General features: G+C 47.7%; 1 protein-coding gene across 1 annotated transcript in view; it reads left to right on the top strand.

The window, feature by feature from the left end:
• LOC133340751 (cohesin subunit SA-1-like) overlaps positions 1-16,854 on the top strand; it is a 30,463-nt gene that overhangs the window by 10,265 nt on the left and 3,344 nt on the right. Inside the window, 17 exon segments of the mRNA XM_061549139.1 lie at positions 163-286; positions 1,488-1,611; positions 2,322-2,425; positions 3,006-3,098; positions 3,640-3,729; positions 5,477-5,680; positions 6,549-6,619; positions 7,137-7,224; positions 9,378-9,458; positions 9,729-9,821; positions 10,130-10,286; positions 11,181-11,323; positions 12,380-12,481; positions 12,602-12,726; positions 13,457-13,576; positions 15,143-15,327; positions 16,307-16,502. Coding sequence (XP_061405123.1) covers positions 163-286; positions 1,488-1,611; positions 2,322-2,425; positions 3,006-3,098; positions 3,640-3,729; positions 5,477-5,680; positions 6,549-6,619; positions 7,137-7,224; positions 9,378-9,458; positions 9,729-9,821; positions 10,130-10,286; positions 11,181-11,323; positions 12,380-12,481; positions 12,602-12,726; positions 13,457-13,576; positions 15,143-15,327; positions 16,307-16,502 — 2,100 coding nt within the window.

Raw genomic sequence — 16,854 nt, 5'->3', positions numbered from 1 at the left:
TGGCTGCTATAAATTTCCACATGATGTAATCCACTTCGTTAAGGTATAATTTGTGATAGCCGGGGTCGCTTCTAAAAAAGAGATAAGCTCAGTTTGCCTTACCTGGTTAAATAAATGTAGTTTGGCTGTTATTTGTGTTCATGGCACTTGCTTGCATTGCAGGTTGCAGTCTCACATCAGCAACAGCTATGACGATGATGAGGACATGGGCTCCCACAGCCGGAGGAAGACGGAGAAGAACACGGCTCTTCTGCGTATGCTCGTTACCTTCTTGCTTGAGAGTGAAGTGAGTTCGCTTAGAGGATGACACGGCACAGCTGGGTTCTCTGATGGTTCGAGCAATGAATTTGTCATTTGTGCCAAAATATTTTAAATTGTTTTGCTTGTTTACCCAGGAAAACGTCGTTGTTTCTCAAGACTTTTATGGGGGGGGGGGGGGTCCTGCCAAGTTTTTTGTGTATTTGGTAGCAACAATTGCAATGTTGCCATGGGTTTATCCCAATGGAGTAATTTGCAGGTAATATTGCAGCATTGGGATGTTTGGCATCATCTGGTCCAACCCATGTGAGACTAGGCTCTAAGGAAAGTTGTCTCGGGTGTAGACCAATCAACTTCAAGGACAGTGCACATTATCAGAGTTATGTTTTTTGTTTGCATTATGACTGCAGGTATTGTGGTCTATGTAAACATGACTCCTTGTAAAAAATAAAAAATAAAAGGCCGGCTGGAACGTTCTTCCTTCCCATATTAGCAAGCCACTGGAGCTATGCAATTTAAAATCTAGACTGAAAACTTTAGAAATGCTTTTTGTCCCATTGCAACCTCCTTTGCCAGTAGCAAACTATGATAATTTTTTTTACCCTTTTATCTGGCAACACAACTGACACCTTTTTTTTACAGGACAGTGCATACATTATCAGAGTTGTGTTTTTGTTTGCATTCCGACTGCAGGTATTGTGGTCAATGCAAACATGACTCCTTGTAAAAAAAGGTGTCAGTTTTGTTGCCAGATAGAAGGGTAAAAAAAACAATTGTCATATTTTTTACTGGCAAATGAGGTTGCAATGATGTTTGGACCAGTTACATTGTGTGTTTAGCCATGCAAGGAAACTGGAGAACCTGTTGGAAACCCATTAAAAAAGGAGAACTTACAAAACCCCACACAGAAAGGGGGGGCCTGAGTCGGGAATCGAACCCAGGGCCTGCTTGCAGTGGGGCATAAGTGTTACCACTGTGCCACCCCTGTCATTCATAATATGCAAATTAATATAATAACGAAAGTTGCATAAGGAGTTACATTAGTCTGCAAGAATTTGGTATGGATTCCACTCCTTGGTCAACTCAGCTTTAAATAAGTGATATCAGCTCTTGGGAGACAAATGCGGCCTGTTGGGTGCCGTGCCGGCCTGTATCAGTGCTCGCTAACAACACCTCGCCCCAGCGGTCTGTTCAAGGCTACGCGGGGGGGACCTTTGTGTTGCTTCCAGATGCACCAACACGCGGCCTACGTGGTGGACAGCCTGTGGGAGCACGCACGGGAGGAGCTGCATGACTGGGAGGCCATGACGAGCCTCCTGCTGCCCACGCACAAAGCCAACAGCCCCAACGAGGGTTAGTGGCCCCGGGAGTGGGAGTAATCGTTGCTCCCCGCCCCCCCCGGGGAGTGCTGTAATGATGCCCAGCGACGCAGAGTACACAGAAGGGCGCACGCTTGAGGTTTACGCCGAGAGGGGACAGAGGAACGCATGGATTGGAGGATATGTGGGAGACTTAGGATGAAGTTGGTGGGTTTGGGTGGGAGACATATTCTTAGGTTTTTTCGGTAAAGTCACGTAGGTAAAAAATTAAAATTAATAAAAGTAATATAAAAATAAAATAAAAATCATGACGTTTTGGAGGCAACACAATCTTCCGTCTTCAGGTGGAACCGTCACAGCACGATAGCTGTATCAAGTTGCTTCAAATCTAGAATTGGGTGGGATACGTCGCTAGAAGGGAAAGGCACACACATAAGATAGTAAGATGAGAAACAATACAAACGAGACAAATAAAATTAATTCTTAAATAGGAATGCCCACGATGGTGATCAGGGCTGCATTTGAATTGAATGTAAGTACACCTATACGTTTTCGTTATTGATTTTATGTTTTTACCGCTTGGCGTAACATTTTATCGACGCGGCAGTTTCTTGTACATAGTCGTCAGCTTCCACTGGACGTCTGTAATATTCAGCAATTTATCTTGGGTCACGGAAGAAAAGAGCAGTTGGGGGATCTTCGTCTGTTTGCATCGTTTCTCATTTACCCCCCCCCAACGAACAGGCCTCTCGGACAAAGAGGAGGCGGGCCTCATCGACATCATGGTTTGCTGCGTGAAGCAGGCTGCCGAGGGCCTCCCGCCCATTGGCCGCCTCTCCAGTCGCAAGGTATGCGCCTCCTCCACCATTCATGCTGCCTCTAGATTTGAAGCTTTCGTGACTGCAAGGATTCATACTCTTAGGTTTTTTCGGTAAAGTCACGTAGGTAAAAAAAATTTAATTAATAAAAGTAAAATAAAACAAAAAAATTCACGACGTTTCGGAAGCAACACAAGCCTCCGTCTTCAGGTGGAACCGGCACAGCCACGACAGCTGTATCAAGTAAATACAGCTGAAGACGGAGGCTTGTGTTGCTTCCGAAACGTCGTGAATTTTTTAATTTGTTTTATTTTACTTTTATTAATTTAAATTTTTTACCTACGTCACTTTACCGAAAAAACCTAAGAGTATTCATGCTGCCGTGTACTCGCGCCGGCCAGCAGTAGATTGGCATGGTTTGAACATATGACCTGATAATGATTTTGTTACATTTTCTCGATTTGAGGATACGACAACAACAACAGACAGAGTGAGTTAAATAAAAGTGTGTAAAAAAATCGATTCTTCCTGACAAATCATCATCCTGTGGTCTTTGAGTGCACCACCATCACCTGTGCCTGAAGAGCATCTGTGGTCTCTTCCTCCCCAGACTCAGTCGGCCAAAGAGAAAAAGAACAAACAAGATGAACAGATGCGGCTCACGCAGCATTTCATCATCGCCATACCACAGCTTCTTGCCAAGGTGGGCCCCGGGAGCAGACGCCACCACCTGCACACCGTCACTAGGATTACACGAGGTCATTTTCCACTCCATGGCTATTGGGCATTGGCATAGCGGCGCGTTCGCCGCCGGTTGCAGAGGCTCACGGTTTTGAATCCAGCGACCGCTCCGGTTGGTATTGCGGGGAGTGTTTTTACAAAAAGAAAATATACGCGGTCTGCTTCAGAGTAGGTGTGAAAGATTCCTTGGCGCCATTCGCAAGAGTAGACCATTGCGCGTCGGCGTCATGAATATTTCCGTAGCCACCGTAGCCCTCTACTGAAACAATATTGCAAGACCCTCCTGAAACAGAGACATGGAGGCTTTCCTGCGTAAACCATAATAACCAAGATATCACATTCCCATAACTAATTATAGTTTGCATTTATATAGTGTTGTGCTTTGCTGTACACGTTTGTACGCGTGCGCGTGCACATGCGTATGTATGCGCGTGCATACGTGCATTAGTGTATATGCTTGCGCCTGATTGTTCATGTGTGTGTGTGTCTGTTCTCTCTGTAAGTATTCGGTGGATGAAGAGAATGTGGTGAATTTGCTCCAAGTGCCGATGTACTTCGACCTTGAGGTGTACACCAATGGGAGACTGGAAAAGGTACCTGTGAGGCTGTTTGTCTTTTACCCCCATATTCTCTCCCTGTGCAGGATGCTCCTGGTGTCAATGGGCTACTACGTGGTAATATATGTAGCGAGTTCAACTGAGTCACAGACGTTGTCTTGCGAGCAACACTATTTATTCAGTAACTCAACATAACACAGCCTACACTTGGGGTGTTGAATGCTCATCTAGCCACGCTACGGCAGAACTAGACACGGTTCGCTATCCTGGACCACGAGCTGGCTCCCGGACCGCGTGGCTAGAGGCTTCTTTTACCCGACGTGGATCTTCATCACCAGCAACACAAAGAACCCTGAGCTTCTCACGGGGGCCCCCATTATATCGGCGTGGGCTGGGGCTGGCTCCGCCCCTCGCCCCGCCCACCTTCTAGATCTCTCGAGCTCTTTCCTGAAGGCTCCCGAGAGCTCCTTTATACCACGTGACCGCCCAGCGGCTCCCGTCCACCGGTGGCCCCCCTCCAATATCATCCGGTCGCGTGTCGGCAGGTCAACCAGCGTATCACGCCCCAGCGTAACCCTGACTGGCTGACACTCCCTCTCGCTCCCTCACCGGGAGCCCGCACCGCACACTGTACGTGGTGCCTCCGTGCTGACCAGCGCTCACCCAAGCCTCGCTAGGGCTGGTACTACGCCCAGTAAGCCCGCTACACATAATGCCAACACATCCGCCGTGGCTTCGTAAGCCCGGCACCACACAGCAGAGGTGGGACAAAGTCATTGTTATGCAAGTCCAAGTCGAGTCTGAAGTCATCAAATTCATGACTCGAGTCTGACTCGAGTCCAAGTCACATGACTCGAGTCCACACCTCAGAGGTGGGACAAAGTCATTGTTATGCAAGTCCAAGTCGAGTCTGAAGTCATCAAATTCATGACTCGAGTCTGACTCGAGTCCAAGTCACATGACTCGAGTCCACACCTCTGCCACACAGTGACAATCACAGTCACTGCATCTATATAAAAGTCATCTGCAAAGTAAGAGCTTCTTGCTCTTCGACTCGTGTCTCTTTTAAAAGACCATGCACAGTTTATCTCTGTCTATAGCCATGTGTTTGTGCATACCTGGGAGTGTGTGCGTGTTTGTGTGTGCACCTGTGTGCGTGGGGAGTGGTGGCACAGTGGTTAGAGCGCTCTGCTACGAACCTGGCAACCCGAGTTTGATTCCCGCTTAGGGCCAACACCAGTGACGAATATCTGAACAGGACCTCGGCCTCCTCTAGGTCGACTCGGCCTCAAATGAGTACCTGTGGTGCAGTGTGTAAACATCACCACTGGGGAGCCAAAGGCAGTCAGGCATAGTGCTGGCAACCCACCCCCTCGTACCGTGCGAGCCTTCATAGGTGCTCGCGAACAGCACTTGCCCCAACAGTCTTCTAATAAGGCTATATAGGGGGGATCTTTTTATTTGTGTGTGTGTATTGGGGAGCGGTAGTGTAGCAGTTAGCGCACTGCCTTTTGAACCTAGCAACCCAAGGTCAGTTCCTGCTCACGGCCAACACCAGTGAAGGTTATTTGAAGCAATCTCTCCAAGGTCGACTCAGCCTAAAATGAGTATCTGGTGCAATGTGTAAACATCGCCACTCGGGAGACAGGCTGCCAGGCCAGGCATGATGCTGGCCACCCACCCTCTCGTGTGCCCTGCCGGCATTGATCGGTGTTCGCTAATAGCACTTGCTCCACATCTGTTAAAGGCTATACATGGGGGGGGAATCTGTGTTTGTGCACAGCACCTGGACACGCTGGTGCGCCAGGTGGGCGAGGTGGTGCAGAAGCACGTCTTGCCGGACGTGCTGGATGGGTGCTCGCGCGCACTGGTCGCACTGGCCGCCCCCGACTCCTCCGTGCACTCGCGAGCCCTCGTGTCCGTGTCGAGCCTCGTGGACCTCCTCGTTGACCGCTTTGCTCACGCCCTGCCCGCATTCATGGAGCAGGTGGGGTTGCATGCACGTGTGTGTGTTTAGTAGTGGATATTTGTGCACGTCTTCGATAGCGCAGTGGTTCGTGTACAAACCCTGCGTCCCGCTAATTACCAGGATTACTTACGAATATCTCAAAGTTCATTTATTAGGTATAGCCCTGTGAGCCATTCGGCTCTTGAAGCGGGTGCAACCGCAACAAACAAAAAACATGAACAAGAAAACATCTTATAGTGACTATGTGCAAACAGAAAATCCAAGAAAAGACAGCAAAATATTGCAGAAAAAATCACCGTACACCAACCCTGTGTATCTGCACCGGTCCTGGGCCAATCTCCTAGATCGTCCGAGCCTCATGAGTAGCTGGTGCCGTGCGTAAACATTGGCACTGGCGAGACAAAGGAGGCCAGGGATGTGGTGCTATCCGCACCACCCCCTCAAGCGCTGTCGGTCTAAATAGCTGCTCGCTTAACAGAACAGTCGCACCTCTACGATTGGCATAGTTGGCTACATATAGTGCGAAAGAAGTTCAATATACATGTGTACAGTACTTGCCCTAACTGCTTGAAAAGGCTATACAGAGGATCTTTGTTGTGTTCCCATTAGCAGGTGTGCATTTACCACCATTAGTGAGCAAAACAATGAAAATCTCCATGGGCCCTTGCCTGGTTGAGTTTTTACTTAAGCAGGCAAGGGTTAACGACCCTAGACAAACATCTCAATAAATTAATAATTGCCTCCAAATTACCCAATTGGGATTACACATGGACACATTACTGCAATAACCTAGCAGGGCCGTCCTAGAATCAGTCTTGAGACTCGGTGAGGATTTGCTGGGTATACAAGTAAATTTTGTTTTAATTTGCTGTCGTGCATTTTCCAGGATTATGACGCGGATGGCAGCGTCTCCTACGACTTGCTGTCTGTGCTGAAGAGACTGACCTCATTCTACAAGTGAGCACTTAATTTGACTTTCCGACCACCAGCCGTGTATTGAATAATTAATAACAAAAACGACCTTTCCCCAATGTTTTCTCCCGGTTGTGCTGTTTGCGTCATGTAATGAGACGAGAAATCAATTTGACGTTTTCGGATAGAGCTGTGCTGGTCGTCGTGCACACTGCGCTACGAACCCAACCACCCAAGTTGAATTCTTGGCCGTGGCTAACCGCAATGGCAAGTAAAAACTGAACCAGGCCTGGGCCTCTTCTCCGGTCTAATCACCGTTCAAAAAAATTTGTAGCCGGCACAGTGTATGAACGTCGGCACTGGGAGACGAACCATCCAGGCGTAGTGCTGGACACACCAACCCTTCATATGCCGTGCCAGTCTTCGTAGGTGTTTGCAATAGCACTTGCCCCAACAATCTGTAAAAAGGCTACACAGAGCATATTCTGTCTTCTGGGGGTGTGTGTGTGTAACAATGGGGGGATCTTTGTCTTATACTTGTGTGTGCATGCCTTCTGCTCAGCGGTCACGACCTGACCAGACTGGACGTACACGAGGGCTGTCTGACTCTCATCAAGCATGCGGACAAGGGAGGGGATGTCCCTGATCAGGTGACGTCTTCTCTCTCCCACAATCTAAACTCAACTATTTAAAATTTTACCAGGCAAGGCCCACTGACAGCCCAACGAGAAGTGGCTTATCGTGTGGAAATGTATAGTAGCCAAATACTCTAAATGCATTTTGATTCTAAATGTGGAGGGAAAAACTGTGGGACCCGGATAATAAATATCCATGCAATCATGGAGAGAACATGCAAACTCCAAATATACAGGCGTCAGGGTTGGGATTGAACCCACGACCTTCTTGCATACCAGGTGAGGTAGTTAACATCTCGCCACCACAGCGCCAATGCACCGTGTGTTGCGGTGACTTAGCTGATGCGCGAGCTCCCACAATATACCGCGTGTGGTGACATAGATAGTTGTCGTGCTGTGATGAAGCAGTTTCTATGTTGGAACTCCCTCAAGCTAACCAGATCCTTATATCACCACATCACCCACCCACTGGCTCTCCAGACCCAAGCTACCTGGAATCAGCACTTAGCCCAAACTGGGTCTGCCAATAAAAAATTATATGAAGAACACGAAGTATAAACATTATTTACATACTCTATCCTTGATAATATGGTATGTGATGTCCAGTAAAATCCTTGCTGGCCAGATGTCGGACTTAATTGGACCAGGTCGGTAAAATAATAATTGAAAAACCTTATGAAATGCCATCATTTATATATGCTATGTGATATATAATGCGTAGTAAAAAATGCTTTATTACACGTTGAAGTGTGGTGGGGGAGGTGTGGTGGGCGATGGAGGAGAGAGGGGTCATTGGGCAGGGCTAATGAAGGATCTGGGGGGAATGGTGGGGGATGGGAGTGACCGATGTACCCTTGGACTGACGGACTTAACTTCCAACTACCGGGTTATGCATGCACATTGTTTATGTTGATTTACTATGAAACAACCGGAAATGGACATCAATTGCAATTTATATTAAATACATTAACCCTCCCCCCTCTGGTCTTTGCATCCGATTGGCCGAAAAGTTGTACTCAAATTGTAAATGTTGTTGGTTTAGTCTCCAACACACCGCTGTGCTGAATTGTCATGTTTTGTTTTTGTTTACATGACAACCCTTACTAATTGGCCGTTGTCGGGTGGCGGCGGGTTTAACGACACATTAATATTTACGCGATCGAACCAATAACATCTCTTGTGAATTACCATTAAATACTGCATGGAACATAGCATGGAATTGATGCAGTATTTGAGTATTTTTTACGGTAGAGTAAGTTGCGTACACTCTGCAGATGCTGATATACACTGATATATTTACTAAGCGAATACACCCCAGGGTTGTCGTTGTTCTTTGACATAGGTTTCATTGTATTGCCAGCTAGTCAGCCTTTTCAGCTATTCAGAACGGCCCTCCCATCCTGTTGAAAAAGAACTTGCTGAGTCAATGGGTCTTCCTCCCGTATACTAACAAAAACATACAGTAGGCTCTTGATTGTCCGCTTGCGGGTTATCCGATTTACGGATTAACCGTACATCTGAGATTTTTACGTGCATTTTAACTCAAGAATTTCCCCTTAGGCCCGAATTAATAATCTAGAAACAGTTATACATTATTTTTCTTGCCAATGTTCATTACAAGTCACGTGCTTCAACCGAACAAATATGTGCTCCGGTGAATCCGAAATCCACGCAATTGCCTCTACAGTACAGTCGTTACATATCGTTACAACAGTGGTTGGAGTTTGATTATTTTTGGATTATATCCGCGAATTTTAATTACCTGCGGCGGTTCTCCCCGTCATTAGCGTGGATAATCGAAAGTCTACCGTATTTGAATACGAGTCCGGCTAGCCAAGATTTTACCGTCGTAATCAAAGTTAGCAGACACACCTTTTTTTTCTTGGTTCTTTCGGTAAAGTCACATAGAAGGGAAGTAATAAAATAATAAAAATAACTCCTGTTTAAAATGTTCATGGTGAGAATTATTTTATTATGTTTTATTTTTATTATTTTATTACTTCCCTTCTACGTGACTTTACCGAAAGAACCAAGAAGATGAATCCCTGCAGTCACGAAAGCTTTAAATCGAAATTTAGACACACCTTTGTTAACACAATACTTGGCACGTTCGTCATAGCATAACATATAAACAAATATATATTCTGTTTTTGAATGTTTGGCCACAGATTTTAATGTACGCCACTAAGTGCGTGCATTACAGCCTGTTCTGGAGGCTGTCCGCTCTTTCAGAAGACCAACCAGATAAGGTACGTGAAACACTTTTTGTTTTGTCCATGCCACCCCTCCCCCATAACCAAATTATTCGTATATTTGATATTTGCACCATTCTTAAATCGCAAGGCTGTCAACGTAGGCTCTACATTACACAAACCCATAAATACATGCATTGTTAACCAGGGTGGCCACTGGGCTTAAACCATGAGCCTTTGCAACGAGCGGATAATCGTACTACCGCTCAAGCCGTCATCACCTAATGATCGTCCCACCCCCACGTGGCTTTCACTTCTCAATTCCAGAAGGAGGTTGTCTCCCTGCGCAGGAGCCTGAGGTCGTTTTTGCAGTTGTGCAACAAGTTGCTCATCGGAGTCGGTCTGGCTTTGAAAGAGCAGGTGACTTGCACCCACGTTTCCTTGCCGACTTGTTCCCTCGCTCACTCAGTTACTCGCTTGTCTGCTCACTCACTCACCCGCTCACTTACTCACTTGGTTCATTGCTCGTTTGTCAACTCGCTGAACTGTCTATTCCCCGACTCACTCTCTCACTGCTCATTCTCTCATTCGCTCACTCAATCACTCGCTGACTCAGGAAGTTGGGAGGGAGATGAATAGAGTGAGGGAAGGGTATTCCATCTGTTGCGCGACACATTGCTTGTGTGTCACACATTTTCGTGTCTTTCTCGTGTCCCTCGTGTGTCCAGGTGTTCCTGCTGCTGTGTGACACACTGCTCGTGTTTGGCCACTCGGTGGCGGAGCAGGGCCGCCACGCTCTGCTCCCCCTCGTGGTCCAGGCCGAGCCTGAGCTGCAGGCCGAGATGGGCAGCTTCATCATCGAGCACATCTTCTCCACCGACGAGAGTGGGGATTAACTCCTTGTGCTCACATTTGTCTCTCTTTAACGCTTTTCAACTCGCGTTTAAAAGTGTTAATGCATTAGCTCTGACCATCGGTCTCTGATGGGCAGAATATAGAGTTACCACTTTTGAGGTACTAAAACTGGAACGCATTGTAAGAAGAATATTTCACAATATCGAAAGAGGGGAGAACTGCTTTAAATGCATTTTCTTGAGCGGTGTATTTTTAGCAAATAACAAAAACCGCGACTTATATTTCCCAGCACGGCATACCTTAATAAGTATAACCCGTAAAAACAAAGTTTTTCACTCTAAATCCTTTATATGCGTGGCGGCTAGAGTCCTCTCGTCCTCTGGCTTGAGATGGCTGCCACCTATGGGTCAGAAGATTGTCTGCAGTATTAAACAATTGGTAATTAAATATTTAATTTGTTTTCCCTAAACAGTGTAAAATTTTGGAAAAAAAATTTTCACGAACATTCATTGTCTCGCACAACGAGTCTGTGTGCAAAATGTCAGCTCGATTGGATCACGGGAAGTGGGTTAAAAAACGACCGAAAGGTTTGCACAGTCGTAAGCAAGCAAGCACGCAAGCAAGCAAGCGAACTTAATATAAAGGATTTAAAAAGAGGGGTAATCCTCGGAAAACCAGGACGGGTGGCAACTTTAGAGCAGTACTTGTTTTCACTACTTCTGACATCTTCAGCAATTATACTCCTGGAGATGCCCGCAGTAGTATGTGGTGAAAGCTAGAGAGAAGAACTGTCCAACAATACAGCCTGACCAAAGTCGACGCTTGAAAATCAACGCGTGGCCGTTACTGTTGTCGCCGCCACTGCCGGTTCGTGTCTGTACGTTCTCGTTCGCGTGTGACTACGTGAACCTTGTGTCCTCTCAGACATTTTTGATCAGCAAGAGGACATGCAGAATATCGAGGTGCTTCACAAGCGGAGGTGTCTGCTCGCCGCTTACTGCAAGCTGCTGGTGTATGGAGCCATAGACATGCGCGCCGGCGTTGACATCTTCCGCCGATACGTGGAGGTGAGCAGAGGACCACAGCTCAACGAGGCTCATCGAGTCTCACAGCTCACTACATCTCATACCTCACCCACGCCTCAGGTCACCACTGCTCAGCACAACTTACCTCACCCATGTCTCAGGTCTCTACTGCTCGCCGCAGCTCACCATGTCTCGCACCTCACCCACATCTCACACCTCACCACTGCTCACTACGTCTGAGCTTACCATGGCTCACTACAACTCGGCTCACCACATTTTGGTCATAGGGTAGAAGATAACATCATACTGCCGTAGAACCCCTGTTAATGACTCGTCGCGTCACGACGAGCCTCCATAGAGCCCAATGTGTTCACTTCCCGACCATTCCCCTGTTAACGAAGGGCTTATGACGAGTACGCAACCGCCAATTTCGGCCAATCGGCGAGCTCCAAAGTGGTCTGAGCAGGCTTCGGCCAATTAGCGACGTCCATTCATGAGCGTTGTTTACATTCAGTGTTTGCCAGTCATCTTTTTAGCCCAAGGTAAGATTTTTGTTGTAGGTACACTAATATTAATTGATGCATTTATTAACCATGTGTCTTTTAATATTATGTGTTTATAATGTTGTTTAAATATTATAAAGTAAGTTTTTTTGTGAAAAAGGGTAACTTTCGATGCTATCGGAACGAATTAAGCCTTTAACATGTATTTTCTACTCGCTTCACAACCAAATCACTTAACGACTGGTTTCATTGAACCAGTTCGAGTCATTAAGAGGGGTACTACGGTATAAGTATTATATGAAGGAGCTAAGTTTTGTTGGCAGACTGGCTGGCGGGTGCACTTGTCGGCAAGTGCATGGTGGTGACGTCACGACGCACATCTGCGGCGTGATACCATCACTTGCATCCCACAGCATTGAGCTGGTTTCATGCGTTGTGCTGACGTCACGCCTCCCTCTACCCCGGCCGTGTCTTCTGCGCCAATGCCAGTGCAGGAATTTAAAACATTAATTTGTGTTTTGCCTCCTTGCATTCGTTGCATCAAACATTATTTGATGGTCTCCTTATACCCTGATCCTCCTCGTCCTGCTCTCAGTTCTACATCAACTACGGGGACATCATCAAGGAGACGCTGAGTCGCTTGAGGCAGATCGACCTGATGGAGTATGCCCACACGCTCGCCCTCACGCTCAAGCAGGTGATGCCTCCACCCCCGCACTCATGGGTGTCTCCTCGTTTGCTTCATAATGGCCATGTTGGAGTACTGACACTGGATGACCCCATAAGCCAACCCGTGACCTCGTGTGACTGTGGGCAGATGTTCACGGTGACGCTGGAGGAGACGTCAAACCTGGTTCCCGTCAAGGAGCTGGCGCGTCGCTTCTCGCTGACGTTTGGGATGGACGCTGTTCGCTCGCGGCACGCCATAGCTGCCCTGCACAAGTACGTGCATGTGTGTGTATGTTTGGGGAGTGACTGGTGGGGAGCGATAGTGGAGCGGATAGCGTGCTGCGCTATGAACCCGGCGACCCCGGGTTCCATTCCTGCTCACGGTCAACACCAGTGACGATTATCTTTATCGGTCCTGGGCCTTCCCTAGGTCGACTCGGCCTCAAATGAGTACCCGGTGTGGTGGGTAAACAGATAAAGGCGGTGTGGTGCTTGGCACCTTACCCCCCTTGTGTGCTGTGCCAGTCTTCATAGGTGATCACAAACAGCACTTGCTCCAACAGTCTATTAAGGCAATATGGCGAATCTTTGTAGTGGCTAGTGGCTAGCGCACTGAGTTATGAACCCGGCGAGCTGATGCCAATTCCCGCTCGTGACCAATAACAGTGACGAATATTTGACTGGTCCTGGGCATCCTCTTCATCTTGACTCGGCCACAAATTAGTAAAAAGTGTGCTGTGTTTATATCACTACTAGGGAGATGAAGGCAGCCAGACGTGGCTTTGGCTTCTCGCTCTACTAAATTCGTGTGCCGTGCCGACCTTTATAGGTGCTTGCTAACAGCACTTGCCCCTACAAGTCTGTTAAAGCTATACATGGTATCTTTGTCTTTGTGCACGCAAGTGCCCGTGTGTGTGTAAGTGTGAATACTTGTGTATGTGTGCCTATCAGTGTTGTGCATTTGTATGTGTGTGTGTGTGAATGTGGTGTACTTTGTCATTAGGAACGGCATAGACTTTGCATTCGAAGCGCGGAAGCTGGGCAATGCTCCGCCGAACATCCTCTTCCTGGAGGTGCTGTGCGAGTTCTCCCCAAAGCTCCTCTCTCAGGACAAGAAAACACTGTACGTAGCCTCTCAACCACCGTCTCTACCCTTTCATCATCGCCATCGTCACTCTACCATCTTCACCGTTCATTGCCATCATCGCTAATGACACCGTCGTAGTCCTCATCATCTTGACTTGTTTATTAGCATCATCACCATCTCCGGCATCATCTCCGTTCATTATTATCGCCAACATACTTGCGTTTGGGGTGTAGGGGGTATTGTTTGGGTGTATTAATAATAATTGAAATTCATAATTCTGGTTCTCGAGTTCTACATTGAATGGCAATAATAAATAAATGATGATGCCATCATGTAAACGGTGTCGCTAATGCGCTAACCACCGCGACACTGCTGCAGCAGACCAACGGTATCCAGCAGCGTTTTTAAACTCATTTGGACTACACTATGAGACCTACTTTACCAGTAGCAAAATATAGTAATAGGTTTTTACCCTTTCATCTGGTACAAAAACTGACACCTTTCATGTTTGCAATAACCACAACACAAGCAGTCAAAATGCAAACAAAAAGATGTTATTGCAAACATGATCCCTTGTATAAAGGTGTGAGTTTTTGTATCAGATGAAAGGGTAAAAACCTATTACTATATTTTGCTACTGGTAAAGGAGGTCTCAAAGTGTAAATGCTTACCCCGAGCTCTCAATACTCTGATAGTGCACTGTTTTTGAGTTGTACGCCTTTTGGCGTCATCTGGTCAAACACCAATGGAGACTAGGCTCTAAGAAAAGCTGTCTCGGGTGTGGACCAATCAACTTCAAGGACAGTGCATATCATTATCAGAGCTGTTTCTTTTTGTTTGCATTTTGACTGCTTGTGTTGTGGTTATTGCAAACATGATCCCTTGCATAAAGGTGTCAGTTTTTGTACCAGATGAAAGGGTAAAACCCTATTACTTAATTTGGACTAATTTCTGCCTCCTGGGTCGCTTCACCTGTGTCACGCCAGGTGACGATTGTTTCTGCGTGTCTCTTTTGCCTTGTGTCTCCCTTGAGTCATGGTTTTCTTCTAGCCGGAGGGGGCAGTTGGGGCCCGGGTGACAGCGGCACAGTGATTAGTGCACTTTGCTGTGAACCCAGTGTCCTGAATTAGATTCCTGGAACCATTTCAGGGACTCTCCACACGTCACTGACCTGCTCTGACCAGTGTGGTGAAGTATGGGCAAAAAAACCCCCATGACTGACATGGCGTGGGGTATATATTAATCCAGCAGTGAATTTACAAAGAACCGTAAGTCGGTTTAACGCGTAGTTTTTGTGGTCGCGTGCCTCGGACTAATACGCTACGAACTCAGCTGTCTAAGTTCAGTTTCCAGCCACAGCGAACATCTGTGGCGATTGATATCCGAGCCGATCCTGAACTTCCCCTCGGTCGCCATGGCCTTAAACGAGTAGCTGGTGCGGTGTGTAAACATCAGCATTTGGGAGACAAAGACTGTTGGTCAGGACATGGCGCTAATTGCACCACCTCCTTGTGCGGCGTTCCGGTCTTCATATGCGCTCGCTTAACAGCACTTGCCCCAACAGTCTGTGTAAGCTACATTCATGGTCCTCCTTTGTCTCAGCTGCGGGTACATGGAGAGCTACAAGCCGCCCACGCGTAGGAGCGTGTTGGACTCGGAGTGGCAGCCTGTGTTCACCTACCGCAACTCTCTGACCGCCTCCGCTCAGCCAGATGGTCCTGTTGGCACCCCGGCGACTGATGCCAGCGCCGGACGCAGGATCCGCACAAGACACGGCAGTGCCAACAGTGAGGCTCGCGCGGTTACTGCTCACCGAGACACGCACCAACGTGAATACGAACATTAGACGCATGCAACACGTATACACACGCAACATGGTCTACACACAGCACAGAGACGGTTATCACCATTTACACAGGAGACAGGCACCGCATACATAGATAGATGTTGATTTTAAGCTTTCGTGACTGCAGGAATCCATACTCGTTGGTTCTTTCGGTAAAGTCACGTAGGTATAAAATAAAATAAATCACGTCGTGATTTATTTTATTTTATATCTACGTGACTTTACCAAAAGAACATAGATAGATGTACACACACCACAGACTGACAACACACACGTGCAAGATGCATATGTACCTGGACAACACACACACATCATGGAGATGTACACAACAACAACTGCCATTCACTAAGTGGCAGTAATGTCACCACGGCCCAGGCGGTACTGGTCCAGCTTCTGGCACAGGAGTGGCAGCCTCTCCGCAGGTGAGCAATCGAACATTCGACATGGCCACTTTCAGTAGTTTCCTGTTTCCGAAGCAACCCCAAGGGGGGTGCTTCCATCTCCTGGCTCCGCCAAATGTGGTTTGGCCAGGAGACGTCATGGGCACCTGTCCTCCCAGGGCCTCTGGCACAAGCTTAGTTTGTTCTTTTGCTGTGTGTTTTTGGTCATTTAGTTGAAGGTAGAGGGGGTCATCCACCCCTTGTGCACACCCAGAGTTCCCGTTGGCCAATGTAGCGGCTACGGGCACCATGAGGGTAACAGCTGATGATTGTCAATCGTTCCCCCCGCCAGTGGCATTGCTTACAGGTACACGAGTTGCCGAATTGCAACCACTGAGGAGGCGGGGGTTGTTTTTCCTGTCTCGGACACATGCACAGACAGACACAGACGTGCATATTGTCTCAAAGCACTGATTGTTACTCACCTGCCCCTCGGTCTTCCTCCTTTCTCCCCACCACCTCCCCCCCCCACCGACTCAGTCTCCGTGTCTACGGAGGCCTCAGGCCTCGAGTGGGGTGCCCGCACCCCCATCGCGACCCCGGCGACACCGCAGCTCACCTCCACGGTGCTGAGGGGGGGAGAAGGGGTCGCCATGGCGACCGCGCGGCGTGGCAATGTGAGCAGCAGAGGCTCCATGTCGGCTGGGTCCATGGGAAATGTCTACACTCGCTCGAGGTGAGCGGAGGAGGGGGGTGGTAGGGGGCGTAATCCTGGTGTGTGAGGTGTATCTGTTTGTGTATGTGCTGTGCCTGCCTTTTTATACGTATGTATTTTGAACTTCTTTCGTAGCCACCCGTGCTCATCGGAGATGCAGGAGGACAACAAATTAAATACAATAAGCAGTTGTATAGAAATGAGGTTTCAATCTAGATTTAAAATTGTATAGCTCCAGTGGATTCCTAATATCGGAAAGAAGAGCATTCCAGATGGTGGCAGAAGGGCACCCGAAAGTACGAGATGTAGTCAGTGACTCTTTGTTCAATAGCTCGCCAAAAGCTGCTGCGAGGATGACCAGAGTTCACGTGAT

Source organism: Lethenteron reissneri, chromosome 2 (assembly GCF_015708825.2).
Source record: "Lethenteron reissneri isolate LAM-NWPU_2019-01 chromosome 2, ASM1570882v1, whole genome shotgun sequence".
Classification (NCBI taxonomy): domain Eukaryota; kingdom Metazoa; phylum Chordata; class Hyperoartia; order Petromyzontiformes; family Petromyzontidae; genus Lethenteron; species Lethenteron reissneri.
This window is presented reverse-complemented; position numbering and strand designations above follow the sequence as displayed.